Source organism: Tinamus guttatus, unplaced genomic scaffold (genome assembly GCF_059628265.1).
Source record: "Tinamus guttatus ecotype Peru unplaced genomic scaffold, ASM5962826v1 Tinamus_guttatus_pri_ptg000403l, whole genome shotgun sequence".
Lineage (NCBI taxonomy): Eukaryota > Metazoa > Chordata > Aves > Tinamiformes > Tinamidae > Tinamus > Tinamus guttatus.
Window position 1 is genome coordinate 2,475,510 of NW_028288937.1, and position 19,182 is coordinate 2,494,691.

The window sequence follows — 19,182 nt, forward strand, 5'->3', positions numbered from 1 at the left end:
ACAGCCTTTCTGTATCAACACTTTTTAATTGCTTACCAAAATATTTTAAAGATTTCTTTCAGAGTTCACTGTGTGCTTCTCTGACACCGCTCAGCAAGGTGCTTAGGCACTTGCTTCACTGGTGGTGCTGCACTGTAGTGGAGGGTATTTAAGGACATGGGTAAATGTGAACATGTTGGCTGAGACTTAACACTCTGCTGAGCAGAAATGCACTACTAAATGAGGGACGCAGCGTTCAGTGAATACAGAACAAGTTCCATTTCCTTGGATATCCTTTTAGAGCCTTTGCAAGCAATAAAAGCTGTAAAAGCGAATGCAAAATATGTCTTTAAGACATTTGTATTGGATCTACCAGGTACTTCCTAAAAAAGGTCGTTCTGACAAGTGTATGAGGGAGTCTTTTCTGATACTGTCGTGCAGCTTTCTGTGGTATGTTTCTGCCACATGGTGTGACAAATGTCGCATGCGTAATGTTCTGCAAAGCAAAATTTTTAATCATGTACTAATTTGCTACCAGATGGACAGGATTTTGGTCCCGACACTGTTTCTGTAGTACACCTCAAATGCTGCACATGCCCATAAATCTGTGAGAGGCCTATGGGCATGGGCACACTCGTGCTCCCACCCTCAAACGGGGCTGAGGGACCATCAGAGGCACCTCTGATTGATCAGGGCTGTGCAGGAATTAAAGTCTCTGTATGTTTGTGCCTATGAATGTGGGCATGTGACATCGTTTGGGCTATTTGTAGGCATTTATTCTCAGCTGCAGCTTGGCAGTTTAAGCTGGAGAGAACTATGTCAGTGCAGTCATGGGCAATCCTAGTTAGGGGAAGCCTGCCTTGGCGTTTTCTTCTGACATAAGAAGAGCTGCATTGCCAAAGAAGGGATCTCCTGGGTGTTCTGATCACTGGGATTTGGGAAAGATTGGTGGGATTTTTAATTGGACCAGTCTGGAGTAAAATATATCTAAGTAAAATATGTCATATAAATCATAGCCAGGCTCTGATCTCAGGTATGTGCATGCAAAACAGACAGTTTCTTTGCAACTATTTTTTCAGGCAGATGTAACCGTGGTCAGAGCCTGTCTCTGTGGCTTTATGTTACTTTCAAAGTGTCAAAAGAATATTAAAAATCTCTACAGGAATTTTCTTGCTATGACCAGAAAATGAATCATTAATCCTCATGGTGGCCCATGGGAACACAAGGCAAATCACACTACTATTTTCAGCAAGGACTTTCCTGGAAATATTTGATGATAAAGCTTTCTGCTAATTTCCCTAAGTTTAGTAGTACTTTGATATTAAAATAGGATTTAGACAACATGTTATAGTTTCATAAATCTCCTTTTCTAGAGCTAACGGATTAATGTTACTGCAGTCAAGCAATAGCGTTCTTATTAGGGCCAGCATGAGGTGTTGAAATGAGTGTAGCTTCACTCAGTAGAGTTATACCGGTTTACGTCAGTGAACAGTCTCACATCTGAACTGATCTGGTATCTGAATTGTTACTAAATTGTTAAAATAGGTTCCACTAAATATATTGTATTATTCCAAACCAAAGGCCTAAGACTTCTTCCACTGTATAAAGTTGTGTTTTGTTCTAAAAATCCTTCACTGCAAAAAAGGGAATGAGAAGATTGTTGAAGGATAGTGCTTTGTCAGCCCCATCTGTGAGGATTTATTGACTTCAGTGAGGCAGTAATTGGAATTCCTCTTGCTGCTGCAAAGGAATTGTTTTGCTGTGAATGCGTCCCACCCAGTGCACAGCCCCAGTAATTGGGTTTAGCAAAGGAAATTCTGTTGGGAAGGGTGGAAGTCATCCATCTCCTGGCCCACTGGCATGTCAGGAGAGCTGCAGCATAAACACTCCCGCAGCCATTTTACCAGCTTGTTACCTGGGAATGTGGCCTTCCTCCCGCACTGGGGTCTTTGCACCCTGCATTTAACCCCATTAAGGTAGCCAGGCACAAGGCCACGCTGTGTTCAGCCGCTTGCTGGAGTGAGGGCTGTCCTGGGGATTTGCTGCTGTTCAAGGCAGATGAAACACCAAATGGATTCGGAGCTGTCTGCAAGGGGAATAAGTACCCTACTTTACAGCGCCTTCGGTTTTGCTCATCTACAAAGGGGCGCTTACATTTTTGATAAACATCCATATCCAGCATGCCTAAACCCCCTTGGGAAGTCAAATGACTTCTTTTTCTGTGCCTCAAATTTTAAAAGTAGAAAAATACAACTTTTAAAACAGAAATAAAATCATAGCATAGCATGAATATGCCTGTAAGTTTTCAGGCTGAAGCTGTTTTCTCTTGGCAAGGTGTTTTTTAAGCCTGAAAGGAAGGACCTAGTACCATAAATGGAGATGCTGACATATTCTCAGCAACAGAATAATTGCAGGGCCAATCTAGAATTAATTGTGTGGTGTTTGAATTGAGTGATCGTTAATCCAACAATATTTTGCAAGTTGTGAATAAATTGCTAGAAGAAATAATTTCATTCCAATAGGCTGCAGCACTTCAACTTTGATTCACATTTTAATTAGTAAGAGCTGACTGGATGGGAAGATGTTTAACTTGTGGCACATATTTGCAATTTTGCTTTTTTTAGAGGAAGTAATTGTCTTGAATTGAAGAAAGAAACTGAAATTAAAATTCAGACACTAACATCAGATCACAAATCTAAGGTAAGCAAACAAGCCAATTTTAACACATGCAACATCTGAAAGAGAGATTTTGAGACCCAATGGCTAGTTAATTTTCTTGGATGCGCATGAATGAATTTTAGCGATAATAACATGTGGAAAAGAATGGGAGTAATCGGGTATCTAAAAGTGTTTCTTAAAAAAGTATTTGAAAAGCAACATCAATTTCCTTCCTTTTTAACAATTATTGAAGGAGTTGTCATATTCATGCCTCATGAAGCAAAACTGGTCGTTTATATCAGTTTAGCTAAGATAAAGAAGCAAAAATATGCTACATGAAATTGAGATGCTAATTACACTCCTAAAATATGTATGCAAAGAAATTTCTTTTTCATTTTCCATCATTGTCACCATTCTCAATGCTTGCCAGACTCTCTTAGGGAAGGAGGGGTCCAAATTGCTCTTGAGCAAGTGCCCCCCCTTTTCTAGTGCATTTTTCTTCAAGGATTAGGTGCTTTGTTTTCTCTGAGTAGTTGGAGAAAAACATGCTTTCTATCATCAACTTTTAAAAAAATAATCCATTTCCTGGTAAAAATAAACTTTAGGGAGCACTAGTGGCAATCCTTCAGACATAAGCTCCAAAACTCATTTTAAATTATATTGTGTAGAAAATTGTTCATTGTGCTCTCAGCTTCTCACCTGTGTCATTGACAGTCCAGAGTTAAGATGTGTGATTTATACACAAAGAACATGCAAGTCTTCCAAATCCAATAAATATTTCCCTCTCCACAAATGTATGCAGTTTCTGAGCTGTGTTCTTCTTAAATCCCCCCTTTCAAACTATTTTCCTTAAAGTGTAATCTGTGTCTGGAAAAAAAAAGATTGATTTTTGTCCACTCCCATGTCAGACTTCAGGATGACATTTGCATTGAAGACTAAAGCATAAAATCCTTTCAAATTCCAAGCCTCTGTGTGCTGGATACTTCTTTGCTAGTCATCTGCCTCTGTGATTTTCTCTAGGTCAGTGATTTTCAATTTCTCATTCTCTGAGGGTCCATCAAAATTTTCCACATTACATACCATTTTAGTATTCTCACAGATTTCTGTTGTTCACTTGCTGTGTGGGGGCCTTTTGACTTAGTCCCAAAGATCATTTAGAGGTCTGCAAGCAACAGGTTGAAAACCAGTGCTCCAGACCGTAGGGAAATTAACTTCTATCCTAGATGAAGGTAGGTGCAATTAAATCAGATGAAATTCTGGGATGCTGAATGCATCACACTGAGTTAGCAGGAGTTTGATTAATTAACAGTTGTTCAGCATTTCTCAGTATTTGGTCCACTGATTTTAATATCAGGTGGTATCATAATTCACTTTTAATTACAGCACATGTCCTTCAGTGCAGCTCTGTGTCACAACGTGCATTTATACTTCTAGCTCTGAACACACCTTTTCACCTGCTGAAGTCTTCATCTCATGAAGATTCTTCCAGCCCAAGTTTGATATAAAATATCTAAGATGGATTTGATTGTCCCCATATGTACATCATGCACAGTTAAGCTAAGAGACACAAATTATTCTCCTACATTAGATGTCCCAGCATCAAGCAAGAAGAGGATGAAAAGAAAAAAGCAAAGATTGCTTCAAAGATTATTCCTACATAAACACAGTGACTAAACAAACATATTGCATATATGCTGCACAAGTGGAAGCTTTTAATTAGTCTCTGAGGCCTGCTGGAACAGATGAAAGGACAGGACTGCAAACACAGTCTGTAGAATAGGAAAGACAGCCTTAGCTAGCACTTATTTTTCTGATTCTTCTGGATAAAAAGAACACTACCTTAACAGTGGAAAGAAGTACAAGAGCACAGCCCAGTGCAACAGAAATAGTCATCTTAACTGTAATGCTAATAAATTGAAAGGGCATACATTCAATTTACTACTTTTGAACTTTGGAGTATCACAGAGCTGCAGCAAGATTGGATTTCAGATTATTTAATGGTCTTGAGGTCTAAGGTCATCTGAATCTGAGTCAGATGGGGTATTAAAATTTTGTAACTGTTGTTTGGCAAATACTTTATATCCTTCTCATCCAGAGTATAACTTGCTCTACCTGAAAAGAAACTTGGTGCTTATTGGATATTTAAGAGAAAGAAGCATCCTTTTCTCTCCCACTCTCAGAGAAAACTTGTTTTAAAAGGACCTATGCCTGCTTCTTGGACTGCATGCTGATTTTGGAATTACTAGCATATCAGCAGTGTATCTATCTATGAGTATACATATTTGTTATGATATTTCTTTCCTATCTTCACAAATCTAATACTTAAAGAACCACCATGCTTAAGTCTGCTTACAGGTCTTTGCTATCAGTGTACACGAGTTATAGGATTTCTGCTTTTGTGTTGCTCTGTAGTGTATGTGTCAACATTCAAAAAGCAATGATTTCATTATTCTTTTGCAAAATGCCCTTAATTCTTCACTTCTATTTATTTGGGTTTTGTAGAAGCTCTTCTCAACTAAGTCACATTGCTTTCACCATGGCTTCCACTGTTTATACATTAATTTGTTTCACCATTTTCCTAACCAGGAGAGCAAGGCAAGGTTCTTAAATACACTAAGGTTGTTGAGCCTTTCATCAACAGTGTAAGGAGACTTCCATTGAAAGCAAACTGGGTTTTACTTACTGAAATGCCCCTCTGTGCTTAGGGCAGTGTAAAGTGGTCCCACTGCGAATAAGGATCAGGTCCCTAAAGTTGATACTCCCTGCACTTTCTAACATTTGAAATCAATCTGAAGTCAGCCACCCAGCTCGAGTGTCAGGCTGTATGGAAGAGTGACACAAGAGCAAGCAGTCAGAGCACTCTGCAGGATGACAATTTGAGTCACAAATACATGTAAGGAAACATGTGTTGGCTCCTGTGTAAGGATATATGGAAGTCTTCCCAAAGATGGCAGCAATGGCCTAGTTTCAGCTCTGCTAAACATGATCATGCTAAGCATGACTCGTTTTGCTGGAGGTATCCTTCTAGGACCTTAATGAATTAGGGCTATATTAGTCTTACCAAGCTCCCCCCCTCAAAATGACAGCCATGGAAATCCGTGGTGGTTCTCCACCAACTGCTTCTGCTGAAGACCACAGCTATTTTGATACGGGGCATTTATTTAGTTATAATTAAATGCCAGTCCAGCTTTCGGGTAGCAGCAGTCATCCTGATCAGTGAGCAAGTTGCACCCATCAGGAATCCGGCTGTGTTATGCACCATGCCCTCTGCGGAGGGAAACTGCAGAGGAGCCTCCCCAGGGCACCGGGGGGCTGTTGCTTCTCAAACCCTTCCTTGGCCGTGCCGAGGAGACGCACAGGGCGCTGCGCAGAGCTCCGCACGCTGCAGAGCACCCATGGGCCCACACCTGGAATACGGGCATCAGGCGCTGCCTTTCTGAGCAGTGCGGTGGCAGTTTGGATTTGAAGCATTTAGGTTTAGCTTTCACAGAAGATGGCCCAAATGCTATTGGTTACCATAGTAGCACTTGAAATGACTACCTGAAAATAGGTTTATTTTTTTTGAGAGACGCGTTTTGTATACCATTTATGGAAAAGCAGGGTAGCTTGTCAAAATGCCCAAAGATAATTATTAAAGGATAATAAAATATATCTTTCTATTGGCTTCTTTTCTAAATCATTAGGTGCAATATATTATTATAATAATAACTCAAGTAATTTAGATTTCTTTGCATTGTCGCTTGGGAACTTTCCAAAAATTTAATCTCATTATTCTTGTGAGTCCTGGGAGATAAGCAAGAGGAGAATATTTGTCAGATCCCCTGCTGACTTAATGAATATAAAACAAAGATATGTGGCCTATCTTCAGATTCAGCTTGCATTAGATACTGGATTTCTCTGTAAACTGACTGTTTGTAAAATTGTCTCCACAAAATCTAAGACTGTATTTAAGTCCTCAGAGAAATCCCACTAACTAGATCTTTTCCATTGCTAGTTTTTTTGTTTTTGGGAAAATAATGCATAGTGAACTCAGAGACGGTTTTAAAATAATGTTAGTACAGCCAGGAGCATATATGTAGTCAATTTAGTCTTGTTACTTTGGATAATAATTGTAGGAGAGTTGGTTTACATCTATTACTCTGTGAAGCAATTTCATTTGTTTATCTTCATTTTGCACTTTATCTGCATTATGTATAACTTTTATTTTTTCTTATGATTGCCTTCGCATTGTCTTTGGCATAATGGATCTTAACAGCCAACCTGAGAACTCCTGGTGAAACTGGTGTTACTTCTCTGCAGGTCAAAGAGATCGTGGCGCAGCACACCAAGGAGTGGTCGGAGATGATCAATACGCACAGCGCCGAAGAGCAAGAAATCCGGGATTTGCACTTGAACCAACAGTGTGAACTACTGAAAAAGCTGCTGATTAACGCACATGAGCAACAAACCCAGCAGCTAAAGTTTTCCCATGACAGGTGAGCAGTGATACTAGTCATGATGGTTTGGCTTATGTCTGTGTAACATACCGTGGTTTCCTTGTCTTTTTAGCTGTTGCACTGGCAAAGATACTGAGCTGCATGCAAGGTAGAAGTAAAATAACTGACCAAATGTGGGGCAGAGAGATGCAGGAATAGGCATCGTAGCTGGCTTAGATTGGCAGCAGGCAGTGGCTGCAATGAAGCTGCACCGATTTACATCAACTGTGGATGTGCTTAGATTTTACCCAGGAACTTGAATTCCAAGTGTTGGGAACTGGAAGTACTAAACGTGGCAGTAAGTTCACAAAAAATTGGTGGTTGAGGTGTGAGCTAATTGAGAATTGTATATAGTTCTGTCAGCACTGGGAACACAGGAGATGCTATATGCCTATACCTTGCTGTTGCTTTTGTATTATAAACTACACTGTTCATTTCAAACTAAATGAAATCAAAACATACCTACTAACCACAATGTTAGAACTGTTAGTAAATAGTGGAATCATTATCTTATGCTGTAATCTATTATGTGAAGCAGTCCAAAGGCACATAAGTGAAATAACAGCTTATCTCTGTATGAGAAAATAGATTCTGGGATCTTCAAGCTTTCCATCCAGCAGAGAACTGTCCCAGCAAAAAAGACTTTAGTGAGCTCATCTTTATGTTAATCTCTGTATTAACCCATGCATTCAAGTTGTCCTGCGGTACAGTTATAATGCAAACACATTGTTCAAAAGGTAGCTGGAGGAAGGTTCAGTCCTTGGTACTCTAGATCCAGATCATAATGTCTTCAGCTGCTCAGTGAGACTGTCTTGCTTAAAACTATGGCTGGCTAATTCAGGAGATTCTTCAGTGTAAAATGCTGAAATGCGAATAATAATGCCTCAAACAGATGTTGTTACTCTCGTGTGTAGGAGTGCATGTGTGTTTATGTGCATTTATCTATATGAGTGCATGTAATAGCCAAGAGACACCTCAGGAAAGGAGGGGAAAAAGAACCTGAGAGCGGTGCAGCTTGTGGCCACTGCTGGCCGCTGAGCTGGGTAAGGGGCAGCGCTCGGAGCAGAGGCCGCAGGGGCAGCAGGAAGATCAGTAATCTGAACTGCTGATGTTATTTGCTGCAGAGACAGTAGATTCCCTCCATGCGGAGAGAAAGGCAATTGCAGTATCTGGTTTGGGCTTGTTGCAAAAGAAAGCAGAAGGCAGTAGACACTAGTCACAACAAAAAACTTATTATTGAAACGTGGGGCTGTTTTCCCCCTGCTAACTGCATTGGCCTTACTGATTCAAACTTGCACCCTCTCAGAAATTGGGGGCACAAGAGTGTTACCTGCAACCATGATGTGTTCCAGATTAAATAACATAAATGATAAAGAAAAGTAGCAGTTGCTAAATACAAACAGTGATTTCAAGAGAGTGATCCAAACATTCCTGATGACCTAAAATAACGTTAATATATTTTAATATCATCTAAGCATAAACATGAACTCCCAGGATAGATATACATGCTTAATGTTAAGTATTCCTTTAAAAGGCATGTTTGTACAGAGCTCAGAGTGGCGGTCAGTATTACACAGTGGGAAATCAGCAGTTAAATCTGCCAGTTTGCTGCAGACAGGGCAGCAGGGAGTCAGAGTCAATGTGAAATCCCACGTCAGGCAGTTCGGCAGCAAACTGGTATGGGAAGTTTGTCCCAAGCTTTCAAAAATGCTCCTTTAAAAACAAAGAGTGATTCCTGCAAATGCTTCTTGATGATTTTAGAAGATAGATAGAGTTTTTCATTTCTTCTGTGAAAATTGTCTCTCATTTCTTCAAAAGTGAGAAATGACTGTACCAAGAAAGGATCGCTCAGCAGTGAGATGCAGAGCTTGAGTACAGCTGTCAGGATGGAGAAATAAGTGCATGTCGATAGGTGATCCCGCCATAGACATATCCAAGCCTCGTTTTATAGTCATTCAAAGTCTGATACACAATGGACTACTCCTTTTAACTCCCCCTAACTCCTTTCACTCTAAAATTATGTCTATTACAAATAGATTAAATCACTTAAAACACTGACATTTAACTTTTTCATACCTTCTAGCACAGTTTTTTATATAAATAATATATATATATTCCAGTGGTGCTTTTCAGAGAAAAATTACTTGAAAATTACTTCAAACTCAGTATAGCAAATAAAAGCTTTTATTTGGAGAAGAGACGGTTAGCATAAAATGTGCTCTTGCTAGAATGTCATTCAGAATTCCATCTCATTTTTGCTGTAGTACCACTGCATTCAAATTCCTATTTGGGAAAGCTTGTGAAGCCTCGATGGGGAGGAAAAAAAAAAAAAAAAAGCTGTGTTTCTTTAATAATAATTTTAAAATATGGAAAATGGCACAAAATTTCTTCATACTACTTAATGGTTAATGCCTTTTAGAGATTAAAGAAAAAAATAAAAAATAAATAACACTTCATTAAATTAAGCACTTTGCGCTGTGCCATACCCCTCATCTTCTGTGATACAGAATGTTTGAATTTTGAGTTAATAGGTACAATATTTTAGCACTGTTCTTAGGATTGGATCCAGACAAGGAGACTCAGGCACTGTTTTGTCTCACGATGGGAAACTTCTGTATGTTTACCATGTTCTGAGGACTTCAGAGACAGTTATTTGCTTCTCCTTTCCATACATAATTCCAATTAAATGAGCAGTTAGGATGAGGAGCTACAAGAACTAAGCAGGCAGAAAGCAAGAAAGAGCCATGGTCAAGGCAAGGCTTCTACTCATGATTCATAGGCTGTCTCTGAAGGTCCACGTCTGTGCTGATGCTCCCAACAGCAAATCAGGGTCTCTTTGCAAAACCAGGGGATGCTTGTTTACCTGTTTTCTATTTCGGTGCTGTGCCGGTTGAAACACGCGAGAGATTTTCTGCCTCCTGAGTCAAACCATGCTAGTCAGTCGTTGCCCATGGAAGGCAGTTTCCATGCTTTGGTATCTGACCTTGCAGAAAAGAGCACAAGGTTCCCTAGGTCAGAATGAGAAAGCAGGGACGAGTCCGACCATGGTCTAAAACTTAGGGCTCTTTACAGTTCCGAAAGTAGAAGTCTTACTAGGAAAGCTGTCCACTCATGCCACAACTAGCAAGTTTTATTATTATTATTATTCATACTGCAGTCATGCTCTGAGTACAGGTTTTGTAAATTTATTAAGCAGTTTTAAAAGGCAAGGTGCATTTTCTAAATGGCTTGATAATAGCTCATATTCAGCCAAATCTTGCATACTAGAGAGAAAAGAGAATTTTATAGCCTGTTTTATACAAGGTTTGAAATGCTTAAAACTGTTCTTTCAAATTATATTCTGTAGAACATACTGAGATTCTGAATGCTTGCTCAAATGGCAAATAGTCTACCAAAGGAAGGCGATCTTCATATTGTTCATTCTTTCTTCTTAGTGTTTCAAGGACAAATATAAGCTATAGTGTAGAAGTGTAAATGAACAGCAACAATGAACGAATCTTAGATGTTAATTTATTTTTTTATATATATAGGGAAAGCAAGGAAATGCGTGCCAACCAGGCTAAAATATCTATGGAAAACAGCAAAGCCATAAGCCAGGATAAATCTATCAAAAACAAAGCTGAAAGAGAGAGGTAAGTATCTCTTCTCCCTTCATGAGACTGCATCTCACAAGCTGATTGACAAATGCACTGATTAAATCTACTAAAGCCATGAAACCTCTTACATTTCTCTCCAGTGCTTATGCTGAATATATTTTAGATGAACATTTTCAAAAAAAAAAAAAAAGTTACTTTTCTCATTTTTGTCCCTTTAAGGATTGTAATAACCTTGATCAGGGAAATAAAAGGGGGCTTAACATTATTCTTGCCAGCTATGACACTGAGTGATGTAGGATACTCACACTACTAAATAGAAGTACATCTGTAAGAATTAATGATAGGGATATTAGTTTTATTTGGAGATTTCTTTTTCTGCCTCTTCAACGGATGGCTTTTGTACCCTTTTACTGTTACTTTTTTAGTGAAAACAGAGATCTGATGTTTGTTTGTAGCTGGAGTTAGAGGAACTAGACACCTAGCACCATTAAAAACACTGGAGGTGGTGCCAAGGAAAGATGTTCTTTTTCATCTACTAATAACAGGGAGGAGAGATGAAGCAGAAAAAAAAAAAGGGGTGCTAAAAGTGATGATGATAAGCAGAGAAAGTGATGAAAGCGATAGAAAAAGCAGCAGAAGTGCTCAACATTATCTGCTCCTCAACTGAGCTACAACTGGCATTGGAAACCTGGCTGACATCCCAGGCCTGCAAACAGCGAGCACCCCTGTGTTTGTAAAAGTGGGACATTCACTGCACATTTGAGGAAGTTATCCTTGAGTGACTTGAGAGACTAGAGAGACACTTTTCGGCACCAGATACTCAGGTTTTTTGGAGGATTGGATATTCATTTTAACTATTTAAATTTCTTCCATTTATTCTAACAGTTTCCAAATAAATAGGTAGGAACAGAATCCACACAGTGATGTCTCTTGAGCCTTCAGGGTTTCCCTTTGACTTTGGGCTTGCCATTTGGTTTCCCCTTTCTTCTTGCTCTTCCTCCTCTGCGCTGGGCTGTTCTGGTCCAAAGGCTTGAACGTGTTGCTACGGAGTTAACTCCCTTGCCTGTTACCAACCCTAGCATATGAGGAAGATGAGAGTTGTCAGAGGCCTTGGGAACGTAATAGGCTTAGTTTATGTAAGACCCCCACTGATGACACTGAGATCTGTTCCTCTATTTGAAAGCAGCCTTGAAGACAATTCTGCTTTCTAGGCTTTGTGATTAGGTAGATTCAACTCTTTGAACTATTTTTGGTGCTTTTCTTGTCAGAATTCTTAATGAGAGAAAATTGGCAATTATGTCTGATGGAAATTTTAATTATTTTTATATGTTTTTGTTTAAATAATGACTTTAAAAATCATATATTTTTGGTGATCTTACTTATGAACAGCAGATGATTTTTCTATGACCATTGTTATGAGATGAAGCATTTTTTATTTACCAAAATAAATCTGGAGCGCAACAGAAGGGAATTAAACATTTTTTTTAAGTTGGAACTACCACTTTTAAGTAATGGACAAATCAAACCTCACCTAACATGTTGGTGTCTTTTAAAGCCTTCATAGTGTCCAAATTGATTGGAAATGAAGTGTAAAGGCCCAAGCTACAAGAGTGTACAATTTGCCATTACTTGGGACTAATCAGAAATCAAAATATACTCCATGAGTTCGTCATTCTTTTTATTGCTGATATTTAAAAAAAAAAAAAAGTTTTCATGGACAGTGTTTTGGAGTGTTTTAATTGCTTGGATTTTTTTTTTTTTCAGGCGAGTCAGAGAACTGAACAGCAGCAACACAAAAAAGTTCCTGGAAGAGAGAAAAAGGGTAACTATAACCTTGTCAAAGTCACTGGGCACTATTTCTGGATTTTCATTTTCACTCCTCTGTGCTGAGAATTCAGCCTTAGCAGACAAACAAAAGTTTGTCCTTGCTTTGTTCCACATATTTGTAATTTAAAAGATCTAAAATATACATGAGAGGAAACAGTTTTGAATTGATAGTTTACTGTTACGTTTTACTTATTTGCTACTTTTATATAAAATATATTAAGAAGAGATATTTATATATATAAAAATATGTAGTAATATTATTGATACATTAATAATATATAATAATATATAATGTATATTAATATATTACTTATATTAATATATTAGTATAGAAAGATTGTGTGATATAATAGACCTCCTCCCATTTTTTATACAGTCTGAAGGAGGCAAGCCACCTATGTATACATTACAATTAATTATTTATTTTGATAGTTAATAATGTGTTACATTTCACTGTATGTCATTATTTTCTCTTCATTACAGCTAGCAATGAAGCAGTCAAAGGAAATGGATCAGTTGAAAAAAGTTCAGCTTGAGCATTTAGAAGTCTTGGAAAAGCAGAATGAGCAGGTATTTTATTTAAAAGGCTTAAAGTAAAAGCAGTTAATAAAACAGTAATCATAACCTGGTGAGCAGAATGCTTTTAGATTTAAGTCATTTTACTGAACTTGGGAAAATGACCTTGTTTGTAAGCACTAGTTTGTTTGGGGAGTTAAAATGAAGAGGTGAAGTGACTAAAATAATGCTATGAAATCCAGATTATATTCGAATAAGCATGAGAAAGCTTGACTGCTTGACTAGTCAGAGTCTATCCTTTCAGCTCTTTTACCACATTGTTACTGGGTAGCTAGACACAACAGTCCTAAAAACAGGCTTACATATCTTCTTTTAATTACTCCCAGAAAGTACCTCAAGAAAATCTGCTTTCTTTGTTTCTAACTTTTATTTCTAGTGCTGATTGGAAAATAGCAACGAAGAATGTGCACAGAGTATTTCTGAACACCAAGAGACATTTAGTTCGGACTGAACTCTGAAGAAATGTAGTAGCACAGGGAGTTTTATCTGTACTAGTACACCCTCTCCTAATTAAAATACATTATTATTGTCTGCTGGTTTATAAGAATTCTCTTCTTAATTGAAAAGCTACTTAGGAAGGAAAGTTCTAATCTTATTTCTGGTAGGAGCAAGTCCACGTTCTAAGCAGTTCCCTTGCTGAAAGGGTAAGCCAGAGAGCTGTGATAATCACCCTGACTTGCAGTATTGCACTTGCACAAATGTGCAAGGGGAATATAGTTATATCAGTAGAGTGACACGAGAGAGAGAGAGAGAGCTTGTGGTTAACACCCATCACCTTCGAAGGTTATGCACTACTTTCTTATTAAATTTTGAGAACCTGAACAGTTTGGCAGGCATTAGACTATGAATTAAAGGCATCCTGCAGAAGGGAAGAGTATTTACAGATCAAATATCCATGGTGTCAGAGGAGAATCCTACAGCCCCATGAGATGCAGCCTAATTGACTTCTAGGGGGATAGCATGTAGGATCACAAGCAGCTGCTGCCGCTGAGCCAGACCCACCATGGCTCTCCCTTTTGACTGCTCCACCTGCCTTTTGGATGGCAAACAGAATTTCTTAGCCTGCTGCTCCATATGGTTTCTGTAGACACTGTCTCTGAGGTCTAATGCAGATGGGTCTCAGATAGTCTGCTCCTGAGCGATAGCCACGTGCACTCAGAAGGCAGAGGGGGGTACCCAGGGAAGGCAGTTAGGCTTCAGTGGATCTGTGGGATCTCTGCACTGTGACTGCCAACTCCTTGCAAAGCACGCTGCTTGAAATAGATGATGGGTATGATCCAAAGCTAAGTGGTGTCAATGGTGTCTTGCTATTGCTTTTCAGAGAGCTTTGGATCCAGTGTTAAAAAGCATAAGGAAAAGAGGGAATAATATAAGGGCTGTGCTTTTGACCACAATGCAACAATCACATTATGTCTAGGGAGACAGGCTGCTGTGACAAAAGTGAGTCACTAAAGGAGTCACCTCTTGGAGCAGTTGGTTACTTCCCTCACCCAAGGTTATGGTCTCCACCACTGATAAGTGCTGATAAGAGCTGATAAGTGGCCACAGGACTTTGCTCATAGTCCATCTCAGTGCAGAGAAGAGGGCTGCTTAAATGACCAGTGGTTAAATGCAGTAAGATCCATCTACAGGCATGTTATCATTTTTGCCTAAGGAAATGGTGGCCTCCACCGCAAGAGTAGTTGTTATGTTTTTAACCCACTCAAATTTGGTCAATACAAAGCATGTATTTCCACACCTGCTGTATTGAGCACTTGCTTTCAGCCAGGAAAGTGCAGCCAGGCAAATTTTTAGCTGCAGTTTGAGCACAGAGGGTGCTGGCTTACTTCTGAAAAGTCTTTGAAGATCAGTGGTGCAGGTAACACTGAGCAGATCCTAGTTCATGTACTGGAAGCAGCCTAGACCTGTTAGCAAGATACTGCACCCAAGCTAATGAACTGGCTCTGGTTTTGTTGCTTTATACATTGATGTATTATAGCTCATGGATCAAGACAAAGGTGGTACTATTTGATGAACTTTTTAAGTCATAGGTTTTTCTCTTGATCAAAAGAGTGAAAAATAATATATACAAATATGCAATGTAGAAAAGTAGAGTTGTGGATGGAAACAGCCTTCAATGCAAACTGTTATGAATTTAGATTTGCTTTGTTTTATGTATAATTTTTCTTGCATTAATTTTTCAATCGCACTTCAGTTTTCATTCATTTTATTTGCTTCTTGTTGTATTACTCAATTTTGACATTATTATTTTTGTATAAACAGCTTTTGAAATCCTGTCATGCAGTGTCTCAAACACAAGGTAGGATGGATGTATAATAAGCAAGCTATTATTTTGGTGTGCTTTACTTCTAAATTAAATCATTATCATTGGAGCTCTCCTTGTAAATGCAACCATTGGGAAGTACCATTGACATAGTGAACACAACGTTAATCATGTTTGCACACAAATATTTGAGTCTGACATTATATTAACAGTATTTTATGCTTTAGCATCTCACATCCAGATGCATATGGACAGTAATGTGGATAGGAAATATTTGGAGATTAACTTGTATTGTACATTACCCATCATTGCAAGAAGCTTTGCTTAGAATTCAAAACTCTGTCTGTGAGAAGTGTCTGTTGATCTAAGGAAACCATTTTAGTGTTAACATACATATGATTAACTGCTAATGCTGATAGACAGACAAAACGTTTCCACATATATTAGTATGGTAATAAGTAATGCCATACTAAAAATAGCAAAATCTAGAACGGATAGCTAGAAATAGCTTCTTAGAGTCTAACCAAGAGAGACTTTCAGCACTTTAAAATTCAGTTTACAGACATATTGCAAGTGTAGTAATTATACTTACTGTGTGGCTGTGCTGTTATATCTTCCTAATAGTCATCACTCATAAAAAGTTTCTACTAACCCCTTGTCTTATGAAGGGTGATAATTATATTAAGCTTGAACATCCAGTTGCACAGTATTGCCTGATCCAAATGTGTTTTCTTGAATTGATAACATACTTGCACCACTGAGTCTGACTGCACCTACTTTAAAGACACTTATTTATAGATCTATAATGGGGGGGGGAAGCATTCATTAGGCTAGAAAAAAACACTTTTATTAATGCATGTAGTTCTTGGCCTGCCTTAGATCTTGCCCAAGAGGAAGCATCTTGGGAGCAGAGTCCCTTAGTTGTCACTACCTTCATGAATTCACTGCAGCTTCACCACCACCTCCACAAGGCTCACCTTCAAGTCCTCTGCTGTGCTCACGTCAGCTCATGCGCTGTCTGACCCTAAACTAGCAAAAATGGGCCTCCTGATCCTATGCTAATGTGTTATTTGAACCCAAGCTAACATTAAAGTATTTCCATGCGCTATATGCTAGCTTGCAGAATATTTATAGGACGCTCTGTGCCGGTGTTCAAGTCACAAGCCTAAAACGTAGAATGTGTGAGTCACTAAGGAGCAAACAAAGGGGGTTTGTTTTATCTGAAATTTCATTTCACACACAGGCAAAATCCAGCCAACATTTCAGAAGAGGTTGTACATATTGATTTATTTATTATGTTTCCATATTTTCATGTTAAAATTATTTCTTCATTACTTTCAAGCTTTTAACTCATTTAAATGGAGAGTGTTGATTAATTTTTAATCATATTTATGACAGTTGCTTTGCTATTATCATAATTACTTTTCTTCCCTAAGATTATGATGATGGTGGTGATGATTATGAAAGTACAGGACTAGATTTATCAAGAAGGCACTTTTATCACCTATGCACAAAGCCACATTTACTTTACAAAATGAATAACTAGTAGTTGAGTCAGTATCTGCATAGTTTTTTCACAAAAAAAAATAAGCTTTTATGTTTTATTCTATGCTTCTTCAGAAAGTTGAATCTCGGAATAGGACTTAAAATATTTTCTAAGATTTTGTAAACATTAAGAACTACATCTGAGTTTGAAAACACAAGAGCATTTGGGGGGTTAAGCATAATGTGATTACTTTGCCTATATTTCACTTGGACACTATCATATATATTTTAAAAAGTGCTCCACTTTGAACACAAGGTCTAATGCAGTGCTTCACATGGTTATTTTGGATTGCAGGCAAGGGAGATGCAGCAGATGGTGAAGCTGGAAGCAGAGATGGATCGCAGGCCAGCAACAGTGGTCTGAAGCCTCAACATGCAAATTCAAGTTAGAGAACACAGCATCCTTCGGAAGAGCAAATTTCACACCATTGTTGCTGAGATTGAAAAGTGGGCTTTTTTTCCTTTTTTAAAAATATACAAAGTGTAGCTATGGACCACCAAGTTTTAAAGTTTGCTTATTTCTTTCTTAACACTGGGCACAGAATTTCCTTTGTTGCATTTCCATAACATGACTTTCCTTTGTCCAGAAAAACACTAATCAAAGATGACCACAGTTTTTAAGCCCAGTCCTGTATTCCGTTCTTTATCTCAATAGGTAGTTTGCCTGCATCAGAATTAATACAATTTGATCCTTGAATCACAAAGATATTTTTAACATCATCTCAAATGGTAACAAAACTGTAGTCATTATTTACCATCTGTATTTTCATGCGTGATACACTGTGTAGAAACCTCATGCTATGAAATCCTGACCAGTCGCAACTCATCAGTTGTTTGGCACCTGACAACATCAAGCCCATTGAACTGGATCTGCTGCTAAATCACAGGAATAATAATGGTCCTAACCAGTTTAGTAAGGAGTTAAGTACGGGCTATTTTTGAAGTATTTTTCAGGCAGCAAACAGTAAGCTGTGGACAATTAACTGCATATACTCAGAAGTACAGATCTACAGCCAAATTTATCACTAACTTGACAGGATATTTCTGCGTTCAAATGACATCATTCACAAGTGCCATATCAACTTTATCATGTCAGAAAGAAGCTAATATCCTGTAAAAGTTACTGAAATGGTTAGCATGAGGGAAGTGCGGTGTATTTGTGCCAAAATTGCTCAGTGCTCTAAGGAATTATGTATTAGGCACTTTAAGAAAAGTTTACATCATACATCGCTTGTATAGAAATTGCATTTTGATCCTATTGCTGCAGGTCCCTGATACTACAGTTCATTGTAACTTAAAGATTGTTTAAATGGCTTTTGGCAAAAAGTTTGTAACTGTGAAAATGTAAAAAGTATTTATACACTTCAAAATCACGGTATTATAGAAAAATCACATACTTGTTGCCACGTGGTAAGATTAGTAAGCAGAAATACTACGAGTATGTTTGCATGTGATACAAATGCCAGTAAGACTATAATGCCTACTATATGACCACAGTCATTCTGCTAGCCAGTAAATACTGAATAAATGTATGGCACAGAATATTGTTTGATTAATTGCAAAGACTTTTATCATAACAAGGTCTCTCTCTATATGTGTGTATATTAATTCCGTGGGCATTCTTGATACTTCTAGTAAAAGAAAGTACATAACTAATTTAATTTTACACAAAAGTATTTATGCAGATTTTCTGAATTTCATATCAGGAATAACCTTTTTATGTCCATTAGATATAAAAACAATTTGCTATGTGTTAATTTGCATGTTTCTAAAGCTTGCTGTAGTTATACTGCAAACAATGCATGTAAGCATTCTGCTTGGAATTTGTCCATGCTGCCAATACAAAAATGACTGCATGGAAAAATGGTAGTTTAGAACAAATCAGATTACTGATTTCAATGTACTAAGCACCAATTAAGTTGTTGTATATGCCTGTACAAATGAATTCTACATATTCCTATAAACAAACAAAAAGAGATAATTATGTTATTGTCAGTCCTGAGATGAAACTTTCAACTTCTCTAATAAAAATCTTGAAAATCCAAGAACTGTAGTTGTTGCTGTAGTCAATTATAGGGTCATGATGTTATTACTTGAGAATTTTTAATGGCATGTAAAGTATTTCCTGTAAAAATACATATAGTGTAAATACATTTATATCACAACTTATTATTCAGAAGAGTCTTATTTAATTTGTTTTAAGTGATAGCAGAATTGCACAGTCACAGAATCACAGAAGGTTGAGGTTGGAAGGGACCTCCAG

The 19,182-nt window shown here is 38.0% G+C and overlaps 1 protein-coding gene across 4 annotated transcripts in view; it reads left to right on the forward strand.

Annotated features, from left to right (window-relative positions):
• PLCB4 (phospholipase C beta 4) overlaps positions 1–18,967 on the forward strand; it is a 124,293-nt gene extending 105,326 nt beyond the window's left edge. For 2 of the 4 annotated variants that reach the window (XM_088531291.1, XM_088531292.1), the window contains 7 exons: positions 2,604–2,679; positions 6,937–7,112; positions 10,643–10,744; positions 12,473–12,530; positions 13,019–13,105; positions 15,374–15,410; positions 17,215–18,967. In XM_088531291.1, coding sequence (XP_088387417.1) covers positions 2,604–2,679; positions 6,937–7,112; positions 10,643–10,744; positions 12,473–12,530; positions 13,019–13,105; positions 15,374–15,410; positions 17,215–17,309 — 631 coding nt within the window. In that variant the 3' untranslated portion in view covers positions 17,310–18,967. The remainder of the gene's footprint in view (positions 1–2,603; positions 2,680–6,936; positions 7,113–10,642; positions 10,745–12,472; positions 12,531–13,018; positions 13,106–15,373; positions 15,411–17,214) is intronic. The other 2 variants (XM_088531293.1, XM_088531294.1) reach the window with 1 other exon arrangement.
• Positions 18,968–19,182: the final 215 nt, after the last annotated feature.